Source organism: Pelophylax lessonae (assembly GCF_965119305.1).
Source record: "Pelophylax lessonae genome assembly, chromosome: 12".
Taxonomy (NCBI): Eukaryota; Metazoa; Chordata; class Amphibia; order Anura; family Ranidae; genus Pelophylax; species Pelophylax lessonae.
Genome location: NC_138779.1, coordinates 224,141,758 through 224,168,454, shown reverse-complemented (window position 1 = coordinate 224,168,454; position 26,697 = coordinate 224,141,758). Strand labels below are relative to the sequence as shown.

The 26,697-nt window shown below is 49.8% G+C and overlaps 1 protein-coding gene across 3 annotated transcripts; it reads right to left on the bottom strand.

Annotated features, from left to right (window-relative positions):
• FBLIM1 (filamin binding LIM protein 1) lies at nt 1-24,541 on the bottom strand. 3 transcript variants are annotated; one of them, XM_082274136.1, is made up of 8 exons: nt 24,380-24,541; nt 15,784-15,991; nt 10,278-10,489; nt 10,061-10,187; nt 8,407-8,576; nt 4,163-4,341; nt 1,738-1,855; nt 1-215 (listed from the first exon to the last, which is right to left on the bottom strand). In XM_082274136.1, the coding sequence occupies exons 2-8, from the start codon at nt 15,983-15,985 to the stop codon at nt 105-107; spliced, it is 1,119 nt and encodes a 372-aa protein (XP_082130262.1). In that variant the 5' UTR covers nt 15,986-15,991; nt 24,380-24,541; the 3' UTR covers nt 1-104. The 3 variants fall into 3 exon arrangements, with proteins under 3 accessions (XP_082130262.1, XP_082130264.1, XP_082130263.1); XM_082274138.1 differs by having other exon boundaries at nt 10,061-10,184; XM_082274137.1 differs by having other exon boundaries at nt 15,784-15,988.
• Nucleotides 24,542-26,697: the final 2,156 nt, after the last annotated feature.

The window sequence follows — 26,697 nt, the reverse complement described above, 5'->3', positions numbered from 1 at the left end:
TTTTTGTTCGTTCAGATTTCTGTCCCGGTTCTCTTTGGAGTTTTGGTGGAATTTCAGCGAGCGGGTTGTGGGAAGGGGGAGGGGCGGCCCGGCGGGGTCCAGGTCTAGGACAGTTGGTCCTTCCAGGACAGGTGACACGACTTGCAGAGAATATGGCCGTCCAGGGGGTAGCAGCCGCTCTCCGTCGGCTCCAGGGACAGGAGCACCCGACATTTCTGAAAGACACAAGAAGGAGGGTGACAGGCAGGGGGGCGAGTATGGGAAAATCGGGGGAGGGGAGGGGGCCACAAAGGGTAAAAATCTACTTTACATGCACCAAATGTCTTTACACACCCAGATATTACCTTGTAAAAGTAGCAGTGACATCATCACTGTGCCTTACATAGCCTGTGCAGAGAGCAGAGCTGTGGGAGGGGCCCAACAGGCTCCACCCACTATAGAAAACGTACAGGAGAGGGCGGAGACAAGACCAGCCCCCCTGCACATGGAGAAAGCAGAGCTGTGGGAGGGACCCAGCAGGCTCCACCCACTATAGGAAACCTAAAGGGGGCGGAGACAAGACCAGTCCTCTTGCACACGGAGAAAGCAGAGCTGTGGGAGGGACCCAGCAGGCTCCACCCACTATAGGAAACCTACAGGAGAGGGCGGAGACAAGACCAGCCCCCCTGCACATGGAGAAAGCAGAGCTGTGGGGGGGGGGGGGGGGGACCAAACAGGCTCCACCCACCACAAGTTGCCTTCATCCTGCGCTGTTCAAATGTAAACTATTGATGTAAAATAGAAAATACCGCATTTGGCCACTAGATGGAGCCAAGTATCACAGTAATTTCTCATAATGCTTAGCGCCTTCTAGTGGCCAAATTTAGTATTGATTTATAAAGTTTTGCATACCCATTCGCCCTGTGAAAGTGAATGTACATAAGTTCTATGTGAACAAGGCAAAAAAACAGGCCTGGATTCTCTGCTGTTCGAATGTAAACCATTGATATAAAATAGAAAATACCGCATTTGGCCTTTAGAATGAGCCAAGTATCACAGTAATTTGCTTTAATACTTAGCTCCATCTACTGGCCAAATTCAGGAACTTTCTATTTTACACCAATGGTTTACTTTCGAACAGCAGAGAATCTATTCTAGGCCTATTTAAATTCGGTATTTTGCCTGTTCCCTAGACTAGAGCAAATGTATATGAAAATCTTAAAAAATCAAAACTTCATTTGGCCACTAGGTGGAGCTAAGTAGTATAGGAAATTACTGTGACACTTGGCTCCATCTAGTGGCCAAATGCAGCATTGTTTATATATGAGCAGCACAGGATGTAGCTTATATACATTCATTATTTTGCCCCAATAACACTGAACGAATGTACATACGCTTTCACAGGGCGAATGGTTAAGCAAATCTTTATAAATCAATATTATATTTGGCCACTAGGTGGAGCTAAGTAGTATTGGAAATTACTGTGACACTTGGCTCCATCTAGTGGCTGAGTTTAGAATTTTCTATTTTACACCACCGGCGTACATTTGAACAGCAGAGAATCCAGGCCTATTTACGTTCGTTATTTTGCCCTGTTCACATAGAACGAATGTACATTCACTTTCACAAGGCGAATGGTTATGCTAATTTTTTTTTTTTTTAATCCATCCCTTTAAATCCCCCCCAAAACAACCCTTAATGTCCCCATCTCCATTGAAGTGGAACTTCTCATTCTGCCCAAGGCGCGGTCACACTCACCTCGCAGCGATAACAATTCTCGTGGAAGTTGCGCCCGATACATTCGATCTTATAGGAGTCCTGCCCGTCTCTGGGAATGATCGGCTCCTCGCACACATTACAGATCGGGGCGTATTTCCTGCAGGATAGAAGAGATACAGATCACTGTCCTGTGTGCTTACCCAGGAATTCCATCTTACCACCCCCTCCCCCCACTCCCCAACACATGCACCACTCCCCAACCCCCGCAACACCTATTCCATGCCCCCCTCCCCGCAACACCTATTCCATGCCCCCCTCCTCCCCTGCACCACCCATTCCATGCCCCCCTCCCCCACACCACCCATTTCATTCCCCCCCCTCCCCTGTATCACATATTCCATGCCCCCCCTCCCCCCATCAGGCGATTTGTAGCAGAGATGTGACCCGTCTCTATAGGGGATTATTGATTTTCTTCTCCTCCAGCATTTTAGAGCTTCCAGCTACAGAGGTGTGAATAGAGAGTGAATGGGGTGTGAATGGGGAGTGAATGAGGCGTGAATGGAGAGTAAATGGGATGTGAATGGGATGTGAATGAGGCATGAATGGGGTGTGAATGGGGAGTTAATGGGATGTGAATGGAGAGTGAATGAGGCATGAATGGGGTGTAAATGGGGAGTGAATGAGGCGTGAATGGGTTGTGAATGAGCCGTGAATGGGGAGTGAATGGTGAGTGAAATAGGCGTGAATGAGGCGTTAATGGTGTGTGAATGGGGAGTGAATGACGCGTGAATGGGCGTGAAAGAGGCCTGAATGGGGAGTGAATGGGTTGTGAATGGAGAGTGAATGAGGCATGAATGGGCTGTGAATGGGAAGTAAATTGGATGTGAATGGGAGGTGAATGGGTTGTGAATGGGGAGTAAATAGGATGTGAATGGGGAGTGAATGGGAAGTTAATGGGGCGTGAATGGGGCGTAAATGGGGAGTGAATGGGGCGTAAATAGGATGTGAATGGGGAGTGAATGGGATGTGAATGGGGAGTGAATGGGGCGTAAATAGGATGTGAATGGGGAGTGAATGGGTTGTGAATGGGGAGTAAATAGGATGTGAATGGGGAGTGAATGGGAAGTTAATGGGGCGTGAATGGGGCGTAAATGGGATGTGAATGGGATGTGAATGGGGAGTGAATGGGATGTGAATGGGGAGTGAATGGGGCCTCGTCTTTTTGTCCTCTCTTCCTGGAGTTTAGAAATGATACTTTATATAAATGAATACCGGATACAAAGTCTCCATTCTTCAATATTCTTCTTTCACACCAGTGCGATTTCAGCGATTACATTTCAGTGCGATTTCATGTGCTGCTGGCTGTTATCTGTGCAACTTTATTTAACAGATGTCACTGCAAATCGCACAGAAATCGCACAGAAATCGCACAGGAACCGAGGCCTGGTTCACACTGATGCAATGCAGGAATGGCAGTAAATCCTGTGTGTTTCCGCCACTGCATTGCAGTCGCACAGCGCCCATGCGATTTGCTGCAGGTTTCAATGTTAGATTAACGACACCCCAAAACAGCTCTTTGTGCGCTGTGGGGTGACGCATTCCTGTGCATGTCACATGGGATGTCTGTGCAGTGCGATTTCAGCCATATATTTTGTATGACTCAAATCGCATCACATCACAAAATGGTGCAGGTGTTTTTTTCCACCACACCTGAATCGCATTCACACCTATGCGATCTGATTCTGACAATCGCACTTCTTTTTGCAAGCTATTTTGGGGTGTCGTTAATCTAACATTCACACCCGAAGCAGATCGCATGGACGCTCAGGATTCGCTGCATTTCCCACAATTTAAAAGTCCCTCCGACTTAAGTCGCAAGGATTCAAACAGTTCCATTGCTGCAAATGGGAGCGACTTGTTAGGCAACTGAACTGTGAAGTCGCACTGGTGTGAACCAGGAATCGAATCCCCCATTCACACCGGAGCGACTTGTCGTGTGATTTGACAGGTAAAGTCGCACCCTATTGTCGGCATTGGCACTGTTCCAATCTGTGCGACACCGACTTTGCCGTGCTGCACCAATTTAAAAAAGTCGTTCTTGCACTACTTTTGGCGATTTTTGGGTGCGACTTGCATAGACATCTGGGCATGAAGCTGCACATCGGACCTGAAGTCGCACTGACATGCAGCTTAGAAATCATGCGATTTCAGATGAAGATCCACAATTTCAAGGCCACATTCAATGTGAACGAGGGCTAATAATAATAATACGGGGCGTCGGCATGGCGATGATTTTGTAGAACATTTCTATAATGAAAGCCCCGCCCAGCGAGGGGAGGGCGTCCCTCCTCTGATTATCACTGAGCTGTGTGTGTAGTCTGAGCTTCAGTTCCCAGACACTGATAGACATTTGTACAATTATTTCCTGTAGATTTCCCGGTAATGCTTCTACCGCTCCCCGTACCTGTAATAATCCTCCGCACAATGCACATCGTTATATTCGTCCACGGCGAAGCTCTCGTCGGCGATGGTCCGGTGGCACACCACACACCTGAAGCACTCCGGGTGGTAGCTGTTCCCCATGGCGCGCACTATGTGCTGCATGATCAGCGTCTGGCAGTTGGCGCATTTCTCCAGCGTGTCCTGCGGGGGGAGGAAGAGAGACACCCCCGGATTTATCATCCGCCATCATTGACTGCCCCCTTTAATGATCATTCGATTGCTCAGCTCCATGATTGGCTGCCTCAATCATTCCTAACAATACTGATTGTTCGACATTTTCACGGGTCACGCCCAAAATCGAAGTCACCTCCTCCAACCTCCAACCTCCGACCTCTTCCACCCTCCGATGTTTTCCACCCTCTGACCTCTTCCACCCTCTGACCTCTTCCACCCTCCGACCTCTTCCCCCCTCCGACCTCTTCCACCCTCCGACCTCTTCCAACCTCCAACCTCCGACCTCTTCCACCCTTCGACCTCTTATAACCTCCAACCTCTTGTACCCTCCAACCTCTTCCACCCTCCGACCTCTTCCACCTTGCAACCTCTGCCCCTTCCGGCTTCTTCCAACCTCCGACCTCTTCCACCCTCCAACCTCTTCCTTCTTCCGGCCTCTTCCAACCTCCGACCTCTTCCAACCTCTTCCTCCTTCTGGCCTCTTCCGACCTCTTCCACCCTCCAACCTCTTCCTCCTTCCGGCCTCTTCCAACCTCTGACATCTTCCACCCTCCGACGTTTTCCATCCTCCAACCTCTTCCAACCTCTGACCTCTTCCACCCTCCAACCTCCGACCTCTTCCCCCCTCCAATCTCTTCCAACCTCTGACCTCTTCCACCCTCCAACCTCTTTCACCCTCCAACCTCTGACCTCTTCCACCCTCTGACCTCTTCCACCCTCCCACCTCTTCCAACCTCCGACCTCTTCCACCCTTCAACCTTTTACAACCTTCAACCTCTTCCACCCTCCGACCTCTTCCAACCTCCAACCTCTTCCAACTTCTAACCTCCGACCTCTTCCACCCTCCGACCTCTTCTAACCTCCAACCTCTTCTACCCTCCGACCTCTTCCACCTTCAAACCTCTGCCTCCTTCCGGCTTCTTCCAACCTCCGACCTCTTCCACCCTCCAACCTCTTCCTTCTTCAGGCCTCTTCCAACCTCCGACCTCTTCCAACCCCCCGGCCTCTTCCAACCTCCGACCCCTTCCACCCTCCAACCTCTTCCTCCTTCCGGCCTCTTCCAACCTCTGACCTCTTCCAACCTCCGACCTCTTCCATCCTCCGACCTCTTCCAACCTCTGACCTCTTCCACCTTCCAACCTTCAACCTCTTCCACCCTCCGACCTCTTCCAACTTCTAACCTCCGACCTCTTCCACCCTCCGACCTCTTCTAACCTCCAACCTCTTCTACCCTCCGACCTCTTCCACCTTCAAACCTCTGCCTCCTTCCGGCTTCTTCCAACCTCCGACCTCTTCCACCCTCCAACCTCTTCCTTCTTCCGGCCTCTTCCAACCTCCGACCTCTTCCAACCCCCCGGCCTCTTCCAACCTCCGACCCCTTCCACCCTCCAACCTCTTCCTCCTTCCGGCCTCTTCCAACCTCTGACCTCTTCCAACCTCCGACCTCTTCCATCCTCCAACCTCTTCCAACCTCTGACCTCTTCCACCTTCCAACCTCCGACCTAATCCACCCTCCAATCTCTTCCAACCTCCGACCTCTTCCACCCTCCCACCTCTTTCACCCTCCACCCTCTGACCTCTTCCACCCTCTGACCTCTTCCACCCTTCCACCCTCTAACCTCTTCCACCCTCCAACCTCTGACCTCTTCCCCGTTTTGACCTCTTCCACCCTCTGACCTCTTCCACCCTCTGACCTCTTCCACCCTCCAACCTCCGACCTCTTCCACCCTCCAACCTCTTCCACCCTCCGACCTCTTCCACCTTCCAACCTCCGACCTAATCCACCCTCCAATCTCTTCCAACCTCCGACCTCTTCCACCCTCCCACCTCTTTCACCCTCCACCCTCTGACCTCTTCCACCCTCTGACCTCTTCCACCCTTCCACCTCTTCCAACCTCTGACCTCTTCCACCCTCCAACCTCTGACCTCTTCCACCCTCTGACCTCTTCCACCCTCCAACCTCCGACCTCTTCCACCCTCCAACCTCTTCCACCCTCCGACCTCTTCCACGCATTTTTATTATTTTCTATTTTTCACACTTTTTTTTGTAGTAAACTTTATTGCTATCGTAAGAGATGACCAACATCCCTTGTGATAGCATAGGCTGTGACAGGTCCTCTTTGTGGAGAGATGTGGGGTCTAATTTTTTTTAAGGGACAGTGTACAAATAAAAAAATAAAATAAATAAGAAAAAAAATGTAAAGGTAGAAGAGAGATGTGCATTTTTTTCCAATAGAATTGCATTTGCAAAATTGCTGCACAAAAAAACGTGTGACATAAAAGATTGCAATGATCGCCATTTTATTCTCTAGGGTCTCTGCTAAAAAAAATATATATTTAATTTAAATTTCTAGCAAAAAATATTGATTTAAACAAAAAGTGGCAGAAAAAGCCGGGTCAGCGAGTGGTTAAATTGGGGAATAAATCTCCACCCTGACCCGTATATCACATGGAAACGTTCGGATCGGAATCGCCCGTCACTCATCTGACCAAACTGTCGTCTTTGGCGCGCTGGCGGCGATTGTAAAGTGCGCGGGTCACATGATCTTCCATTGATGGGTGGCATCATTTTATTTCAATGTATCTCTTCTTTTATTAGGACAATGAAATGGATGAAAGTGAATGACAGTCGCAATGTGTCGCCTGTCTGTGGCGCCCAGAGGGGGCGGACCCCGCGCCACGCCTTGTACTTTATATACGGCGGTTTATAGCAATCTTAGTAAAAAGACGCGCCGGCGCACAGTGCCCGCGGTCACAAAGGGGTTAATCTCAGGTCAGGTTATGAGGACTATGATTTTCCGCCCCTCGCCATTGGATGCGATTTGGGCGGCGTTGGGGTGGAATTCGCTGAGTTTGCCGTTCTGCTGCCAAGTACAATAATGTCAGCCTTGTGGTGCGTCTCAGCTGTTCAGCAGCGGCGGCCCTGGAAACGGCCCGGAGACACGCAGGGCGTGGGATCCAGACAAGTTCAGGTCGATGAACTCAGCGATTCATACAGAGGGGGAGGGGGGAGAAAAAAAATGTGCGAATGGTGAGATATGAAATATGAGAAGGAAGTAGAAAGAGAAATCTTTGTACAGCAGAATGCCAAGGTCACCGCTGGAGGCAGCAAGGTCAGCACCGAGAACAAACGCTCAGCGCTGATTCTGCCATGTCAGCAACACTGTGACCTCATCACCAGAGCCAACTATGATGTCACTCCTTCATCGCTGACACATCACCCAAAGATCCCGCCCACCTCCTATGATGTCACTCCTTCATCGCTGACACATCACCCAAAGATCCCTCCCACCTCCTATGATGTCACTCCTTCATCGCTGACACATCACCCAAAGATCCCGCCCACCTCCTATGATGTCACTCCTTCATCGCTGACACATCACCCAAAGATCCCGCCCACCTCCTATGATGTCACTCCTTCATCGCTGACACATCACCCAAAGATCCCGCCCACCTCCTATGATGTCACTCCTTCATCACTGACACATTACCCAAAGACCCCGCCCACCTCCTATGATGTCACTCCTTCATCACTGACACATCACCCAAAGATCCCGCCCACCTCCTATGATGTCACTCCTTCATCGCTGACACATCACCCAAAGATCCCGCCCACCTCCTATGATGTCACTCCTTCATCGCTGACACATCACCCAAAGATCCCGCCCACTTCCTATGATGTCACTCCTTCATCGCTGACACATCACCCAAAGATCCCGCCCACCTTCTATGATGTCACTCCTTCATCACTGACACATCACCCAAAGATCCCATCCAAACACTATTGGTGGAAGCAGTGAGATGCGGAGAACCTCCGACAAAGACTGATGGGGGAGGGGGGAACTCAAATCTAAATTCCATTTTTTCCCAATAATTTGAAAAAAGAGCTCCTTGTCAGTCAAAGTCTAGAACAGAGCGCTAATCGTCCTGCACAGTCTACACCGGAGCGCCAATCTCTCTCCGCACTCTGCAAGAGAGCACCAATATCACTGGTTCCCGCCCCCTCTCTAGTTGTGCCCTGGCTCTGGTTACCTTATAGCAATGCTCACAGATGGGCCGTCCATCCTTCTGGTAATACAGCTGCCCGGCCAGGAGGCGGTGACACTTGCGGCAGGTGAAGCAGCTGGCGTGGTAATGCTTCTTCATGGCCTCAATGGCGGCGGCGGTGGGGAGGATGGCCTTGTGGCAGAACGCGCAGGTCTCTGATGGAAAAGCAGAGGACAGGAGGTGACGGAACATCCAGCTGTATTTATTCTCTAGATCCCTTGTCTCCTCCTCCCATGCTCATCTCCAGGACTTCTCCAGGGCCTCTCCCATCCTCTGGAGCTACCTACCCCCCCTCCCACGCTTACCTTCAGGACTTCTCCAGAGCCTCTCCCATTCTCTGGAGCTCCCTACCCCCCTCCCATGCTTACCTCCAGGACTTCTCCAGAGCCTTTTCCATTCTCTGGAGCTCCCTACCCGAATCTGTCCAGCTGTCTCCTACTCTGGCTGCCTTTAGGTGATCCCTGAGAACTCATCTCTTCAGAGAAGACTACCCCTCCCCCACCTTCTATCAGCTCATTCCTCACAGCTATTACCTTTTGTGCCACCTATCCCTTCCTATTAGATTGTAAGCTCTTATGAGCAGGGCCCTTGGAACCCTGATGCATTTTATTTTATTGTAACTGTACTGTCTCCCTTTAAATTTTAAAGTGCTGCTGTTGGCGCTCTATAAATCCTGTATTATAATAATAATCTAAATCCTAAATCAAAATCCAGTCTAATACCAATAATGATAATCTAAGTCCTGTGTAATAATAATTCATAATAATCAAAATCCTGAATAATAATAATAATCTAAATCCTGAATAATAATAAAAATAATAATCTAAATCCTGTAAGAAAATAATCTAAATCCTTAATAATAATAATCCAAATCCCGTATTGTAGTAATAACAATAATAATCGAAATCCTGTATAATAATAAAAATAGTAATCTAAATTCTGTATAATAATAATAATAATCTAAATCCTGAATAATTATAATCTAAATCCTGTATGTTAATAATAATAATAATATTAAAAATCTAAATCCTGTATAATAATAATAATAATTATATAAATCCTGTACAATATTAATATTAATAAAAATGATATAAATCCTAAATAATAATATTCTAAGTCTTGTTTATTATTGTTAATATTAATAATAATAATAATAATCAAAATCCTGTATAATAATAAAAAAATGATCTAAACCCTGTACAATAATAACATGAATATAAATTATATAAATCCTGAATAATAATATTCTAAGTCTTGCTTATTATTATTATTATTATTATTATTATTATTATTATTATTAATAATAATAATGATATAAATCCTGTATAATAATATTATTAATAATAATGATATAAATACTGTATAATAATAATATTAATAATAAATTATATAAATCCTATATAATAATAATAATAATTATATAAATTCTGTATAATAATAATAATAATAATAATGATATAAATCCTGTATAATAATAATAATAATGATATAAATCCTGTATAATAATATTAATAATAATGTATCTATCTCTGATTCTAGAGTGTGTACATAGAACAAGCGTGGGGCTCATTGGAGCACAATGACCTCGTCTGCCCGCAGGTCACACCGAGCCCCGGTCCCTGGCGCCATCCTGGCGTACCTGAGCTCTCCGCCCTTCCGCTGTACCCGTTCTGCTTCCCTGGCACCGACTCTTCTTTCCTCTGCTGGGTCGTGGTCGGTAAGAACTGCGGCTTCATTGGACCAGGCGCTGGAGGTGTCACCGCCTTCTGTATGGAGGAGAGGGGTCAGCGAATACAATGTAGTACATATACGGTGCTGGGGGGCGGGGGCGGGGGGGGGTAATAATAGGACTTCACCTGCTGAGACATGGGAAAGGCCAATTCCAGCTTCTCCAACTCTAAACTTAACGAGTCCACGGGAGGAGGAGGAGGAGGGGACGGGTCCCGGACACGTATTGGGGTCTTCGGATGAATTGGTGGTGGAGGTGGGGGTGGCGGGAGATCAGGGCTTAGACAATCGTCTTCGGGGGGGATTTCATCCAAGAAAGTGGGAGTAAAGGATGGCAGACCTGAGAAGAAGGAGGAGAGAAGAGTTACAATGTATCCGTATAGAAGAGAAGATACTTATGGGTTCCCCGGTGAGGAAATGTGAAGCCCGCCATACATTAAAAGAATTTAGTTCCATATTTTTCATTTTCAGAACATTCGTTCAATTTTCTAATTATTAATGCGGTCAAATAAAACGTTTCTCAACCACAGTGATGAGAACATTGGAAGGAGCGCGGGATGAAGAGCGCATTTCAGGAAAGTCTACGCCTTCCAGAATCGAATGTTAAAAGCGAACTAAACGTTCAACATTCATCCAGTCATCGAATGTACAAAGAATGTTTGTACGAATGTTCATTGCCAAATCTGCTAGTGTATGGCCAGCTTTAGTCATGGCCCCTCCCACACATTGAGAACAGGAATCTAATTGGCCAGAAGTAGGAATGGTAATGAGGGAAGGTCTCTGGGAAGACGCCCTCGCTCGCTCTTCCTTCACTTCTCAGGAAATCACTCGTCTATTTTGTGTCAACATCGGAAATTCCTCCTCAGATCTGTGAAGAGCCTCTTGTGCAATCTTCACAATCAACGCTTTACATCTGAAGCCGAAATCAGATTTCTAGAGGAGAGTCATTCCATCCAAAAATAACCCCATCAGTGCCATAGGATGTGCCAACCCGGGAGGAGGAAAGTGGGGGTGGGGGGGTCAGGTATGGAAAAGAAGTAAGGTGGGGGGGGGTTGGGTTTAGGGGGAAGGGTGATAAGTGTGGACAGTGGGGTTTCGGGAAAGGGAATGTGGGGTATATCTGGAATAAGCGTGGGGAGAAGGGATGCTGGGTGTTTAGGGGAGGAGGGGGGGGGGAGTTGGGAAGCTGGGTGCTTTGGGGAAGTGGGGAAGTAGGGAAGATGAATGATTTTAGGGTGGAGGGTAAGGAGTAGGGATGGTGGGGTGTTTGGGGGAAGGGGGGGGGTGGAGTAGGAAAGGTGGGTGTTTTTGGAGAAGAGGGGGGCGATAGGGGATAGTGGGGAATTTCGGGGGAGGGGAATAGGAGATAGTGGGGTTTTTCAAGGAAGGAGGGAGGAGATAGGGGATAGTGGGGTTTTTTAAGGAAGGGGGGAAAGGGGGTTGGTGGGGTATTTTGGGGAAGGGGGGGGAGTAGGGAAGGTGGGTGATTAGGGGAGTAGAGTGAGAAGTAGGGGATAGTGGGGTGTTTTGAGGAAGGGTGGGGGGGAGAAGGAAAGGTGGGTATTTCAGGGAAGGGGGGATAGGGGATAGTAGGGTGTTTCGGGGAAGGGGGGAGAGTAGGGAAGTTTAGTGATTTCGGAGAGGTTGAGAAAAAGAGGATGGTGGGGTGTTTCGAGAAAGAGAGGGGAATAGGGAAATGTTGGGTGTTTCGGGGAAGGGGGAGGTGAATAGGGAAATTAGGTCTGGAGACATGCTTGGCCAGTCCATCACCTTTACCCTCAGCTTCTTTAGCAAGGCAGTGGTCATCTTGGAGGTGTTTGGGGTCGTTATGTTGGAATACTGCCCTGCCCCCCAGTCTCTGAAGGGAGGGGATCATGCTCTGCTTCAGTATGTCACAGTACATGTTGGCATTCATGGTTCCCTCAATGAACTGTAGCTCCCCAGTGCCGGCAGCCCCAGACCATGACACTCCCACCACCATGGCTGACTGTGGGAAGACACACTTGTCTTTGTACTCCTCACCTGGTTGCCCCCACACACGCCTGACACCATCTGACACCAAATAAGTTTATCTTGGTCTCATCAGAGCACAGGAGATGGTTCCAGTAATCCATGTCCTTAGTCTGCTTGTCTTCAGCAAACTGTTTGCGGGTTTTCTTGTCCATCATCTTTAGAAGAGGCTTCCTTCTGGGATGACAGCCATGCAGACCAATTTGATGCAGTGTGCGGCGTATGGTCTGAGCCCTGACAGGCTGACCCCTCCCCCACCCCTTCAACCTCTGCAGCAATGCTGGCAGCACTCATACGTCTATTTCCCAAAGACAACCTCTGGATATGACGCTGAGCACGGCACTCAACTTCTTTGGTGGACCATGGCGAGGCCTGTTCTGAGTGGAACCTGTCCTGTTAAACCGCTGTATTGTCTTGGCCACCGTGCTGCAGCTCAGTTTCAGGGTCTTGGCAATCTTCTTATAGCCTAGGCCATCTTTATGTAGAGCAACAATTCTTTTTCTCAGATCCTCAGAGAGTTCTTTGCCATGAGGTGCCATGTTGAACTTCCAGTGACCAGTATGAGAGAGTGAGAGTGATAACACCAAATTTAACACACCTGCTCCCCATTCACACCTGAGACCTTGTAACACTAATGAGTCACATGACACCGGGGAGGGAAAATGGCTAATTGGGCCCAACTGGGACATTGTAACTTAGGGGTGTCCTGACTTTTGTTGCCAGTGGTTTAGACATTAATGGCTGTGTGTTGAGTTATTTTGAGGGGACAGTAAATTTACACTGTTATACAAGCTGTACACTCACTACTTTACATTGTAGCAAAGTCTCATTTCTTCAGTGTTGTCACATGAAAAGATAGAATAAAATGTGAGGGGTGTACTTACTTTTGTGAGATACTGTATATGTTTGTGTACATTATATAGGGTTGGTAAACATAACATAGCGGCGTACAATACATAGGATGATATATATAGCAGCGGACATTATATAGGATGATATATATATATAGCGGTGTACATAATATAGGGATGATATACAGTATATAGCGGTGGACATTCCAGGAAGGGCAGACAATGGAGGGATGGGGGTGGGGGGCCTCCCAGGGTCTCACCTCTGGCTCTGACACCCCCTTCCCATGACATGGAGTGATTATTGGGCGGGGGAGGGCTGGGGGGGAATTCCTGGAATGACAATGAGGAACAGATAGAAAGCTGAGGAATGCAGCCTGGCACTCAGGGGTCCTTCACTCCGTCCTCCTGATGTCTCCATCACCAGTGACTGATAGAGAGATTCCCGACACAGCAACACCTGGGGGGGGGGGGGATAAAACACACAGCAACACCTGGGGGTGGGGGGGATCCAACACAGGTACACTGGGGGTGGGGGGATCCAACACAGGTACACTGGGGGTGGGGGAATCCAACACAGGTACACTGGGGGTGGGGGGGATCCAACACAGGTACACTGGGGGTGGGGGGATCCAACACAGGTACACTGGGGGTGGGGGGATCCAACACAGGTACACTGGGGGTGGGGGAATCCAACACAGGTACACTGAGGGTGGGGGGATCCAACACAGGTACACTGGGGGTGGGGGGGGATCCAACACAGGTACACTGGGGGTGGGGGGATCCAACACAGGTACACTGAGGGTGGGGGGATCCAACACAGGTACACTGGGGGTGGGGGGGATCCAACACAGGTACACTGGGGGTGGGGGGATCCAACACAGGTACACTGAGGGTGGGGGGATCCAACACAGGTACACTGAGGGTGGGGGGATCCAACACAGGTACACTGGGGGTGGGGGAATCCAACACAGGTACACTGAGGGTGGGGGGATCCAACACAGGTACACTGAGAGTGGGGGGATCCAACACAGGTACACTGGGGGTGGGGGGATCCAACACAGGTACACTGGGGGTGGGGGAATCCAACACAGGTACACTGAGGGTGGGGGGATCCAACACAGGTACACTGGGGGTGGGGGAATCCAACGCAGGTACACTGGGGGTGGGGGAATCCAACGTAGGTACACTGGGGGGGGTGGAGTGATCCAACACAGGTACACTGGGGGTGGGGGAATCCAACACAGGTACACTGGGGGGGTGAGGTGATCCAACACAGGTACACTGGGGGGTTGGGGTGATCCAACACAGGTACACTGGGGGTGGGGGGATTCAACACAGGTACACTGGGGGTGGGGGGATAAAACACAGGTACACTGGGGGTGGGGGGGGGATAAAACACAGGTACACTGGGGGTGGGGGGATCCAACACAGGTACACTGGGGGTGGGGGAATCCAACGTAGGTACACTGGGGGGGTGGAGTGATCCAACACAGGTACACTGGGGGTGGAGTGATCCAACACAGGTACACTGGGGGTGGGGGAATCCAACACAGGTACACTGGGGGGGTGGGGTGATCCAACACAGGTACACTGGGGGTGGGGGGATTCAACACAGGTACACTGGGGGTGGGGGGATTCAACACAGGTACACTGGGGGTGGGGAGATTCAACGCAAGTACACTGGGGGTGGGGGGATACAATGCAGGTGCACTGGGGGGGGGGATCCGAAACTGGGGGGGGGGGGTACTTAGGTTACCACAAGCTCCATGGTAGTATACAGATACTGGATTAATGGAGACAATGTAGAAAAATGTTCCCACTTCTCCAACAATCACTGGTCACATGACACCAGTCATATGGCTGTGTTACCAGGGACTGTTACTGGATTACCAAAGACTTTTGCTGCCATGTTATCAGAGACTGCTCCCATAATATCAGAGACTGCTCCCATAATATCAGAGACTGCTGCCATAATATCAGAGACTGCTGCCATAATATCAGAGACTGCTGCCATGTTAACAGGGGCTGCTTCGCTAGTATCAGAAAGAAACTGCTGCCATGCTATCAGAGACTGCTGCCATGTTATCAGACACTGCTGCCATATTTTCAGAGACTGCTGCCATGTTATCAGACACTGCTGCCATATTTTCAGAGACTGCTGCCATGTTATCAGAGACTGCTGCCATGTTATCAGAGACTGCTGCCATATTTTCAGAGACTGCTGCCATGTTATCAGACACTGCTGCCATATTTTCAGAGACTGCTGCCATGTTATCAGAGACTGCTGCCATGCTATCAGAGACTGCTGCCATGTTATCAAAGACTGCTGCCATGTTATCAGAGACTGCTGCCATGTTATCAGAGACTGCTGCCACGTTATCAGAGACTGCTGCCATGTTCCCAGAGACTACTGCCATGTTATCAGAGACTGCTGCCACGTTATCAGAGACTGCTGCCATGTTATCAGAGACTGCTGCCATGTTATCAGAGACTGCTGCCATGTTATCAGAGACTGCTGTCATGCTATCAGACACTGCTGCCATGTTATCAGAGACTGCTGCCCTGTTAGCAGAGACTGCTGTCATGCTATCAGACACTGCTGCCATGTTATCAGAGACTGCTGCCACGTTATCAGAGACTGCTGCCACGTTATCAGAGACTGCTGCCATGCTATCAGAGACTGCTGCCACGTTATCAGAGACTGCTGCCATGTTCCCAGAGACTGCTGCCGAATGCTATGTTTTCTGCAATGCTCCCACAGATTGTGTTTTACCTCCATTCTGGAACTCCTCCTGGTCTGACCAGGACTCCTCGGGGGGCGGTAGCAGGTCCGGCGGGGTGGCGGGGGGCGAGTCTTTCCTCCTGGATTCTGGCTCTGCTGGTTGGTGATTGGTTTGATCCTTTCGTGAGATTTCTGCTCTCCAGGGCGGAGCCAGAGTGATCGTTACTGATGACACCATCCTCTTCCCCGACATCTCCTGCTGGAGGAAAATATCAGAATTATCCCTCAGTGACATCACACTAGGGGGAGGGGGGGCACAAGAACTATCCCTCAGTGACATCACACGAGGGGGGGGGCACAAGAACTATCCCTCAGTGACATCACACGAGGGGGAGGGGGGGCACAAGAACTATCCCTCAGTGACATCACACGAGGGGGGGGGGGGGGCACAAGAACTATCCCTCAGTGACATCACACAGTAAATCAATACCAGGAGGAAACATAGGAGTGACATCCGAATGATTCCTCAGTGACATCACACACAGTGGGAGGGGGGGGGGGAGAATGATCCCTTAGTGACATCACACACAGTGGGAGGGGGGGGGGAATGATCCCTCAGTGACATCACACACAGTGAGGGGGGGGGCACCAGAATGATCCCTCAGTGACATCACACACAGTGGGAGGGGGGGGGGGGAGAATGATCCCTTAGTGACATCACACACAGTGGGAGGGGGGGGGGAATGATCCCTCAGTGACATCACACACAGTGAGGGGGGGGCACCAGAATGATCCCTCAGTGACATCACACACAGTGGGGGGGACACCAGAATTATCCTCCAGTGACATCACACACAGTGGGGGGGGGGAAAGAATGATCCCTCAGTGACATCACACACAGTGGGGGGTGGAGTCACCAGAATGATCCCTCAGTGACATCACACACAGTGGGGGATGGAGTCACCAGAATGATCCCTCAGTGACATCACACACAGTGAGGGGGGCGGGCACCAGAAGGATCCCTCAGTGACATCACACACAGTGGGGGGGGGGGAGAATGATCCCTCAGTGACATCACACACAGTGGGGGGGGGGGGGGAAGAATGATCCCTCAGTGACATCACACACAGTGGGGGGGGGGGAAGAATGATCCCTCAGTGACATCAAACAGTGGGGGGGTGGAGTCACCAGAATGATCCCTCAGTGACATCACACACAGTGAGGGGGGCGGGCACCAGAATGATCCCTCAGTGACATCACACACAGTGGGGGGGGGGGGAGAATGATCCCTCAGTGACATCACACACAGTGGGGGGGGGGGGGAGAATGATCCCTCAGTGACATCACACACAGTGGGGGGTGGAGTCACCAGAATGATCCCTCAGTGACATCACACAACCAGAAATAAATAAGAGGAGGAAACATGACAGTGACATCACACAGGAAATAAATAATGGAAGAAATCATGGGGGGGGGGGGGGGGGCACCATGATGGCCAGGAGGGTTCCCCCCCCCCCGGTACAAACTATAAAATAGACTATAGGAGTGGTAATCCCATTGGAGGATATCATTCTAACATTTATATAGTAGGCGGGGCTTTATCTCTCCAATGGTAAAATATATAGAAGAATATTTATAAATATCGATACATTTCATTCATAGGGAAGGAAAACGCTTCATTTCTTTGCAATCGGCCAATAAATGTGAATGCGACGGCGGCTCTGTGATAGATCCGTGCAATATACGATGGGAGGAGCCACCATCCAATCAGGACTGCTGGAGATTGTACAATCAGATTGTATAATGTATGCTCAAATCTAATAGATGGTACATTAATCTCTCTCTTGGGGGGGGGGGGGTTGTGTGCATTTTTGGGCTCCTCGGGGGTGCCGCAGGGAAAATGTCACATGATGAGGGGGGTACACAATGTAATACAGTAAAGTGCAGCCACTATAGGCTAAATTTTTGGGGAGGGGGTAAAGGACAAGTTCTTTCAGGACCCAAAAGACCAAAGATGCGCCCCCCCCCCCCCCTGGACCTACCTACCTCTGCACTATAAGTTGCAGGTCCTGCCCTTTCTTGAAGTGCCCATGGCAGCCGCCTTTGCTGCCAAACCCTGAGCACCGCCCTGGTGGTGAGTAACCCCCATCTCCAGCCATACTTCTACCTGCGTCTGCACTGCGATGGAAGCCTCCCCGGTGACCTCACTCCTGATCTGGATCTCCCTTCAGCTCGCTGTTACCGGTGTCACCAGGAGCGGCTGCAGGGCACTGGGTGTGCCGGGGCGTGTGCGTGTTTGCTGTAGGTGTGCGCCGTCTCTGCCTGTCACCATGTGTGTACTTTATCTGGACACACAATATAGGGGCTCCGTGCCGGGACAAGGGGCAAAAAGGCCAAAGTACCCCCCTCCCCCACTGCATAAGCTGTAGGTCCTGAACTTCTTCACCCCCCCCTGCTGAAGCGCCCGAGGCAGATGCCTCTGCTGCCTTCCCCCCAGCCTGTCCCCGTCTTGATCATTGAAGGGGAAGTGTCTCCTTTAAGAAGAAGGGAAGTTCCTTGTTGATGAATCAGAGTCCAAAGTGCCTTCTCTGAAGTCCCTTTAAATGTAACCCTCAGAGTGCTGGCTGAGTCCGATGACGGGGGAGCGCCCCCTATCAGCACAATCTACCCTTGTGACCCCATGTCCCGTCTTATCATATCTACCCCTGTGACCCCTTGTCCCGTCTTATCATATCTACCCCTGTGACCCCTTGTCCCGTCTTATCATATCTACCCCTGTGACCCCTTGTCTCGGCTTATCATATCTACCCCTGTGACCCCTTGTCCCATCTTATCATATCTACCCCTGTGACCCCTTATCCCGTCTTATCATATCTACCCCTGTGACCCCTTGTCCCGGCTTATCATATCTACCCCTGTGACCCCTTGTCTCGGCTTATCATATCTACCCCTGTGACCCCTTGTCCCGTCTTATCATATCTACCCCTGTGACCCCTTGTCCCGTCTTATCATATCTACCCCTGTGACCCCTTGTCCCGTCTTATCATATCTACCCCTGTGACCCCTTGTCCTGTCTTATCATATCTACCCTTGTGACCCCTTGTCCCGTCATATCATATCTACCCCTGTGACCCCTTGTCCCGTCTTATCATATCTACCCCTGTGACCCCTTGTCCCGTCTTATCATATCTACCCTTGTGACCCCTTGTCCCGTCTTATCATATCTACCCTTGTGACCCCTTGTCCCGTCATATCATATCTACCCTGTGACCCCTTGTCCCGGGTTATCCTCTCTACCTCTGTGACCCCTTGTCCCGTCTTATCATATCTACCCCTGTGACCCCTTGTCCCGTTTTATCATATCTACCCCTGTGACCCCTTGTCCCGTCTTATCATATCTACCCCTGTGACCCCTTGTCCCGTCTTATCATATCTACCCCTGTGACCCCTTGTCCCGTCTTATCATATCTACCCCTGTGACCCCTTATCCCGTCTTATCATATCTACCCCTGTGACCCCTTGTCCCGTCTTATCATATCTACCCCTGTGACCCCTTGTCCTGTCTTATCATATCTACCCCTGTGACCCCTTGTCCTGTCTTATCATATCTACCCCTGTGACCCCTTGTCCTGTCTTATCATATCTACCCCTTGGGGGGGGATTTATGTTAGTACGGATGACTTGGGGGTTGGGGGGGGGGGTATTTGTGCTGGGAGAGGACATTTTCTTTGAAAGTAGGGGGGGATTTGTACCAGTAAGAATGACTGGGGGGGGGGGGGGGTTGTGTTAGGAGGGGACATTTACTTTTTGGGGGGTGGGGGGGGGGATTTGTGCTAGAAGGGGGAATGGGTGGGAATTTGTGCTTGGAGGGGGGGGGGGTATACTCAGAGGGGAAATTTGAAGGGTAGAGGATTTGCGCTAGGAGGAGTGATTTTTTTTTTTGGGGGTGGGGGGTTGGTGTATGGGGAGGGGGGCAATATTCAGACCCCAGATGCGCACATATGGCCCCTTGGTTCTGGTTATGTGGCCCTTGGCCTGTACTGGGTGACCCTCCCCTGTGACATGTTTCCTCCTCCTGTGGCCCCTTACAGAAGTTACATATACGGAATATTATGTGTGGCCCCTAGGTGACATCCAGGGCCCCCATACCGGGACAAGTTCATCTAACGCCCAGGGCAAGGATATGCCATGACCAATCACTGTACAGCAGAGCTCTGACTGAGAGAGGGAGAAGAAACACATGGAGCCTGTCAAGTGAGCTGTATGTGTTAACAAGAAGCATGCTGATAGGAGGAGAGAGCAGAGTGAAAGAGAGAAGCGCTCATTGGTCAGCTAATTGTCCAATCACAGGCTGGGGGAGGGACAAGACCTGTAATTATCAGTGAGCTGCAGAAGAGAAAAGTCAGGTCTCCTGTCCTGCCAGGCAGGTCTGTGCTGTGCGGCAAAGCTGTGTAAATCTTGGGACTGGATGGACAGAAATACAAATTTCTTCGGCTTTATATATTGCGATTCATTAAACATGAAAATCTCAGGATTCCCATTCCTAGGAGACCATGCCACCGCTACAGGGCAAGCAATTCCATTGGTCCCCTGGACCAGAGGAGGCGGTCACAGCAAAGCTCGCTGCCCTCCCCCTCATCATCGATCGGCACTTCATATAAACAGCCATCAGGAAGGAAACGCGTTAGCGAGCCGCTTCCTCCCACCCAGAGATCTGTAATTATCAGCGAACATTTACCGCCATCAGACGACCAGCGCCCATCTGTGCCGCCCCCTCCGGACACCAGGGGACTACAAGTCCCAGGAGGCTGTGGCTCCTCAGTCATTGGCTCGGAGCCTGGAGGTTGAACTTGTTGGATATTCGTCCTTTTTACCTTGTTAATCCCTCCCTCCACCCTCCCCTTTACTTGTGCCCGCTCCTCCCCCTGGACTGAAACGGCTTCCTCTGATTTTACCGCACACTGTGAGCTTTTCACAATGTGCATTAGAAGCTGCAGCCAGTCAGATAGAGCTCCGCCCCATTTACCAGCCTGACTGCCCCTGGCCCCGCCCCTTTCATTCATTGGATTTCAGTTCTTTCAGGAATGGAGGCTCAGCATCAAATGTGGGCGTTACCTATGCAAATACAGCCTGCTTAGGAACGCCCCCTCCTCCAGACTGACTCCACTTATCAATGCAATTTTGATATTTGCATAACTCCTCCCACTGTTTGCTGATCCGCCCTTTCCATTCATTGGATTTCAGTTCTTTCAACGATGGAGGCTCAGCGTTAAATGTGGGCGTTACCTATGCAAATACAGCCTGCCTAGGAACACCCACTCCTAGACTGACACCCACCCATCAAGGGCATTATAAAATGTGTATAACTCCTCCCACTGCTTGTATCAGGACTGAGGGCTCTAGAGAGGAGTACTGAGGCTGGGTGCTGGGATGTTCTCAGGAAGTTATGTACCGCCCCCTTGCAGGCCCCTCCCACCAGCCATGATCTGCCTGTATTGCATAGAGAAGCACAGAGACCCGGTGATGACATCACAGAGTCTGCTATAAGATATGTAAAGAAAAGGGGAAGGTTTAATCTAATGATGTCATTATGTTAATAAAGAGGAGGGGGGGGCAGTATAGAGGAAGATTGCACTTCAGTGTGTATATAAAGCCATTGGGATGTAGGGAGGGGGGGTTGGGACCCCCTGCCAGGCTTTTATTTCTGTGTCCCTGCCAGGGACATTCACACTCCCTATTTTTCAGCAATGTCACTGAGACAGAAATTGATGGGAAATCTCAAATGTTACAGTTATCACCAGAAAAGGAACAGTGGTGGGGGGGAATGACATACACCTGGTGATGGGGGAGGGGATACCCTGATGATGGGGGAGGGGATACCTGATGATGGGGGAGGGGATACCCTGGTGATGGGGGAGGGGATACCCTGATGATGGGGGAGGGGATACCTGATGATGGGGGAGGGGATACCCTGGTGATGGGGGAGGGGATACCCTGGTGATGGGGGAGGGGATACCTGATGATGGGGGAGGGGATACCCTGGTGATGGGGGAGGGGATACCCTGGTGATGGGGGGAGGGGATACCTGATGATGGGGGAGGGGATACCCTGGTGATGGGGGAGGGGATACCCTGGTGATGGGGGAGGGGATACCTGATGATGGGGGAGGGGATACCCTGATGATGGGGGAGGGGATACCTGATGATGGGGGAGGGGATACCCTGGTGATGGGGGAGGGGATACCTGATGATGGGGGAGGGGATACCCTGATGATGGGGGAGGGGATACCCTGGTGATGGGGGAGGGGATACCCTGGTGATGGGGGAGGGGATACCTGATGATGGGGGAGGGGATACCCTGGTGATGGGGGAGGGGATACCCTGGTGATGGGGGGAGGGGATACCTGATGATGGGGGGAGGGGATACCCTGGTGATGGGGGAGGGGATACCTGATGATGGGGGGAGGGGATACCTGGTGATGGGGGGAGGGGATACCTGATGATAGGGGGAGGGCATACCTAGTAATGGGGGGATACCCCTGGTGATTGGGGGGATACCCCTGGTGATTGGGGGGATACCCCTGGTGATTGGGGGGATACCCCGGGTGATGGGGGGTATTTCTTTCACAGGAGAGATTTTCTCTCACTTCCTGTTGGATTTGCAGAGCAGGAAGTGAAGGAAATCCCCCAAATGGGATACAGATGGCAAAACATCTGGCAGGGGTTGTAACCCTCCCCCGACCCTCCCAGAAGGAAATGAAACAATGTAACTGAGAGAGGAAAGAATCCGGATTTATCGGCTGATGGCAACATTGTCTTCACTTCCACCAAAGGTCCAGAAGAGACGTGTTCCTCGGGTGTATGGATGGATGCATGGATGGATGGATGGATAGATGAATGGATGGATGAATGCATGGATAGATAAATGGATGAATGGATAGATGGATGGATAGATAAATGGATGAATGGATGAATGGATAGATGGATGGATGGACGGATAGATGGATGGATGGATGGATGGATGGATGGATAGATAGATGGATGGATGGACGGATAGATGGATGGATGGATAGATGGATGGATAGATAAATGGATGAATGGATGGATGGATGGATGGATAGCCCTGTCTTCTAAGGATTTGGGCTGAAATGAAGGATGCGTCTGACTCTCTGGGGCCCATTTACTGGGATTGTACTGGGATTGTACTGGGATCATACTGGATTGTACTGGGATTGTACTGGGATTGTACTGGGATTGTACTGGGACTCGGGTGCGGTGCAGGTTGTAGGTTAAACATTACTGGAGCCGTCATGCCTGGTTATACATTGTGATTCCTCACCTGATAGGAGAGTGCAGAAATGATCCTTCTATTGGAGGAGAGGATCAAAGTTCAGGTCATTCCACTGACCCCCCCCCCCTTATATTGTTTGTATGACAAAACCCCTCCCCTCTTGTATTGGTTGTATGGCACTGTCACCCCCCCCCCCCCCACCCACACACACACACACACACTTGTATTGGTTGTATGGCAGTTTTAAGGCACAGTCACCCCCCCTGTATTGGTTGTATGGCACAGTCACCCCCCCCCCTCTGTATTGGTTGTATGGCACAGTCACCCCCCCCCCTGTATTGGTTGTATGGGACAGTCACCCCCCCCCTGTATTGGTTGTATGGCACAGTTAACCCCCCCTTGTATTGGTTGTATGGCACAGTCACCCCCCTGTATTGGTTGTATGGCACAGTCACCCCCCCCCTGTATTGGTTGTATGGCACAGTTAACCCCCCCTTGTATTGGTTGTATGGCACAGTCACCCCCCTGTATTGGTTGTATGGCACAGTCACCCCCCCCATATTAGTTGTATGGCACAGTCACCCCCCTCCCTGTATTGGTTGTATGGCACAGTCACCCCCCTTATATTGGTTGTATGGCACAGTCACCCCCCCCCCCCCCAGTATTGGTTTTATGGCACAGTCACCCCCCTTATATTGGTTGTATGACACAGTCACCCCCCTTATATTGGTGGTATGGCACAGTCACCCCCCCCCCATATTAGTTGTATGGCACAGTCACCCCCCCCCCCCCAGTATTGGTTTTATGGCACAGTCACCCCCCTTGTATTGGTTGTATGGCACAGTCACCCCCCCCCCCATATTAGTTGTATGGCACAGTCACCCCCCCCCCCCAGTATTGGTTTTATGGCACAGTCACCCCCCTGTATTGGTTGTATGGCACAGTCACCCTCCTGTATTGGTTGTATGGCACAGTCACCCCCCTTATATTGGTTGTATGGCACAGTCACCCCCCTGTATTGGTGGTATGGCACAGTCACCCCCCTGTATTGGTTGTATGGCACAGTCACCCCCCTTATATTGGTTGTATGGCACAGTCACCCCCCTGTATTGGTGGTATGGCACAGTCACCCCCCTCCCTGTATTGATTGTATGGCACAGTCACCCCCCTCCCTGTATTGATTGTATGGCACAGTCACCCCCCTGTATTGGGATGGGTGGGATGGGCAGTGTAGGTTTCTCCTGCATGTTAAATATATAGAGATTACTGACACTCATTCATACACAGAGCTGACACTCTATATCCCATTTACTTCCCCAAGGTCACAGTATAGAGCCCCGGATAAGCGGTGTGGTACCTGGTGGTGCGGCTCCTGTTATCCTGGCTGTGTATGGGTGGGAGTTCCAGTCTGTCCCCCTCTCCTCTCTCTTTCTTCTCAGAACAATAGGCGGCCTGTCTCTGCTTTCACTCTTTGATTCAGTCCTGCTGTGCATTCTACAGGGGTCAGAGATTGAGGCTGAGCTTCAATCCTTACATCACTCCCAGCTCCTGCCTCCTGCCCTGCCCAATTCCTGCCCCTTTCCTGCCTTCTGCCCTGCCCAATTCCTGCCCCTTCCCTGCCCTGCCCAATTCCTGCCCCTTTCCTGCCTTCTGCCCTGCCCAATTCCTGCCCCTTCCCCGCCTCCTTCCCTACCCAATTCCTGCCCCATTCCTCCTGTCCTGCATCTTCCCTGCCTTACCTGCCTCCTGCCCCATTTCTGCCTCCCATCCTCCTGTCCTGCCCAATTCCTGCCCCTTCCCCCCTCCTGCCCCATTCCTCCTGCCCTGCCCCTTACCTGAATCCTGCCCCATTCATTCCTTACCTTCCTATTGCCATGCCCTAATCCTGCCCTCTCTACCTTCCCTGCTTCCCATCCTTCCACTCTGCCCCCTCCCTCTCTCACCTTTCTCCCACTTCTGCCCTCCGTCATCCTCTTATCATACAATCTGTTACTTGTAGTATTGTAGTATTGCAGTATTGTAGTATTGTAGTATGAAGTCATTCATCAGCCGGGATCCAATCTTCCGTCAGATAGAATTATAGACGTCTTCAGATATATGTCAATTACACTGATATCAATTATAATCCAGTATTACTCTCCTCTGTATTACTCTCTATTATTACTCTCCTTGTTATTACTCTCCAGTGTTTCTCTCCTCTCTATTAATCTCAAGTATTACTCTCCTCTATATTACACCCCAGTATTACTCTCCTCTGTATTACTCTCCAGTATTACTCTCCTCTGTATTACTTTCCAGTATTACTCTCCTCTGTATTACACTCCATTATTACTCTCCTTGTTATTACTCTCCAGTGTTTCTCTCCTCTCTATTAATCTCAAGTATTACTCTCCTCTATATTACACCCCAGTATTACTCTCCTCTGTATTACTCTCCAGTATTACTCTCCTCTGTATTACTCTCCAGTATTACTCTCCTCTGTATTACTCTCCAGTATTACTTTCCTCTGTATTACACTCCAGTATTACTCTCCTCTGTATTACTCTCCAGTATTACTCTCCTCTGTATTACTCTCCAGTATTACTCTCCTCTGTATTACTCTCCAGTGTTACTCTCCTCTCTATTAATCTCCAGCATTACTCTCCTCTCTATTACTCTCCATTATTACTCTCTTCTCTATTACACGCCAGTATTACTCTCCTCTTTATTACACGCCAATATTACTCTCCTCTGTATTACTCTCCAGTGTTATCCTCCTCTGTATTCTTCTCTATTATTACTCTCCTCTCTATTATTTTCCAGTATTAATCTCTTCTCTATTACTCTCCAGTGTTTCTCTCCTCGCTATTACTCTCCTCTGTATTGCACTCCAGTATTACTCTCCTCTATATTACTCTCAAGTATTACTCTCCTCCGTATTACACTCCATTATTACTCTCTTCTCTATTACTGTCCAGTATTACTCTCCTCTCTATTACTCTACTCTGTATTACTCTCCAGTATTACTCTCCTCTGTATTACTCTCCTCTGTGTTACTCTCTAGTATTACTCTCCTTTCTATTACTCTCCTCTGTATTAAACTCCCGTATTCCTCTCCTCTGTATTACTCATCAGTGCTTCTCTCCTCTCTATTACTCTCCATTATTACTCTCCTCTCTATTACATGCCAGTATTACTCTCTTCTTTATTACTCTCCAGTATTACTCTTCTCTCTATTACACTCCAGTGTTACTCTCCTCTATATTACACCCCAGTATTACTCTCCTCTGTATTACTCTCCAGTGTTACTCTCCTCTATATTACACTCCAGTATTACTCTCCTCTGTGTTACTCTCCAGTGTTACTCTCCTCTATATTCGTTTCCTCTTTATTACACTCCAGTATTACTCTCCACTGTATTACACTCCAGTGTTACTCTACTCTGTATTACTCTCCAGTATTACTCTCCTCTGTATTACACTCCAGTATTACTCTCCTCTATATTACACTCCAGTGTTACTCTCCTCTATATTAGTCTCCTCTGTATTACACTCCAGTATTACTCTCCACTGTATTGCTCTCCAGTGTTACTCTCCTCTGTATTACATTCCAGTGTTATTCTCCTCTATATTAGTCTCCTCTGTATTACACTACAGTATTACTCTCCACTGTATTACTCTCCAGTGTTACTCTACT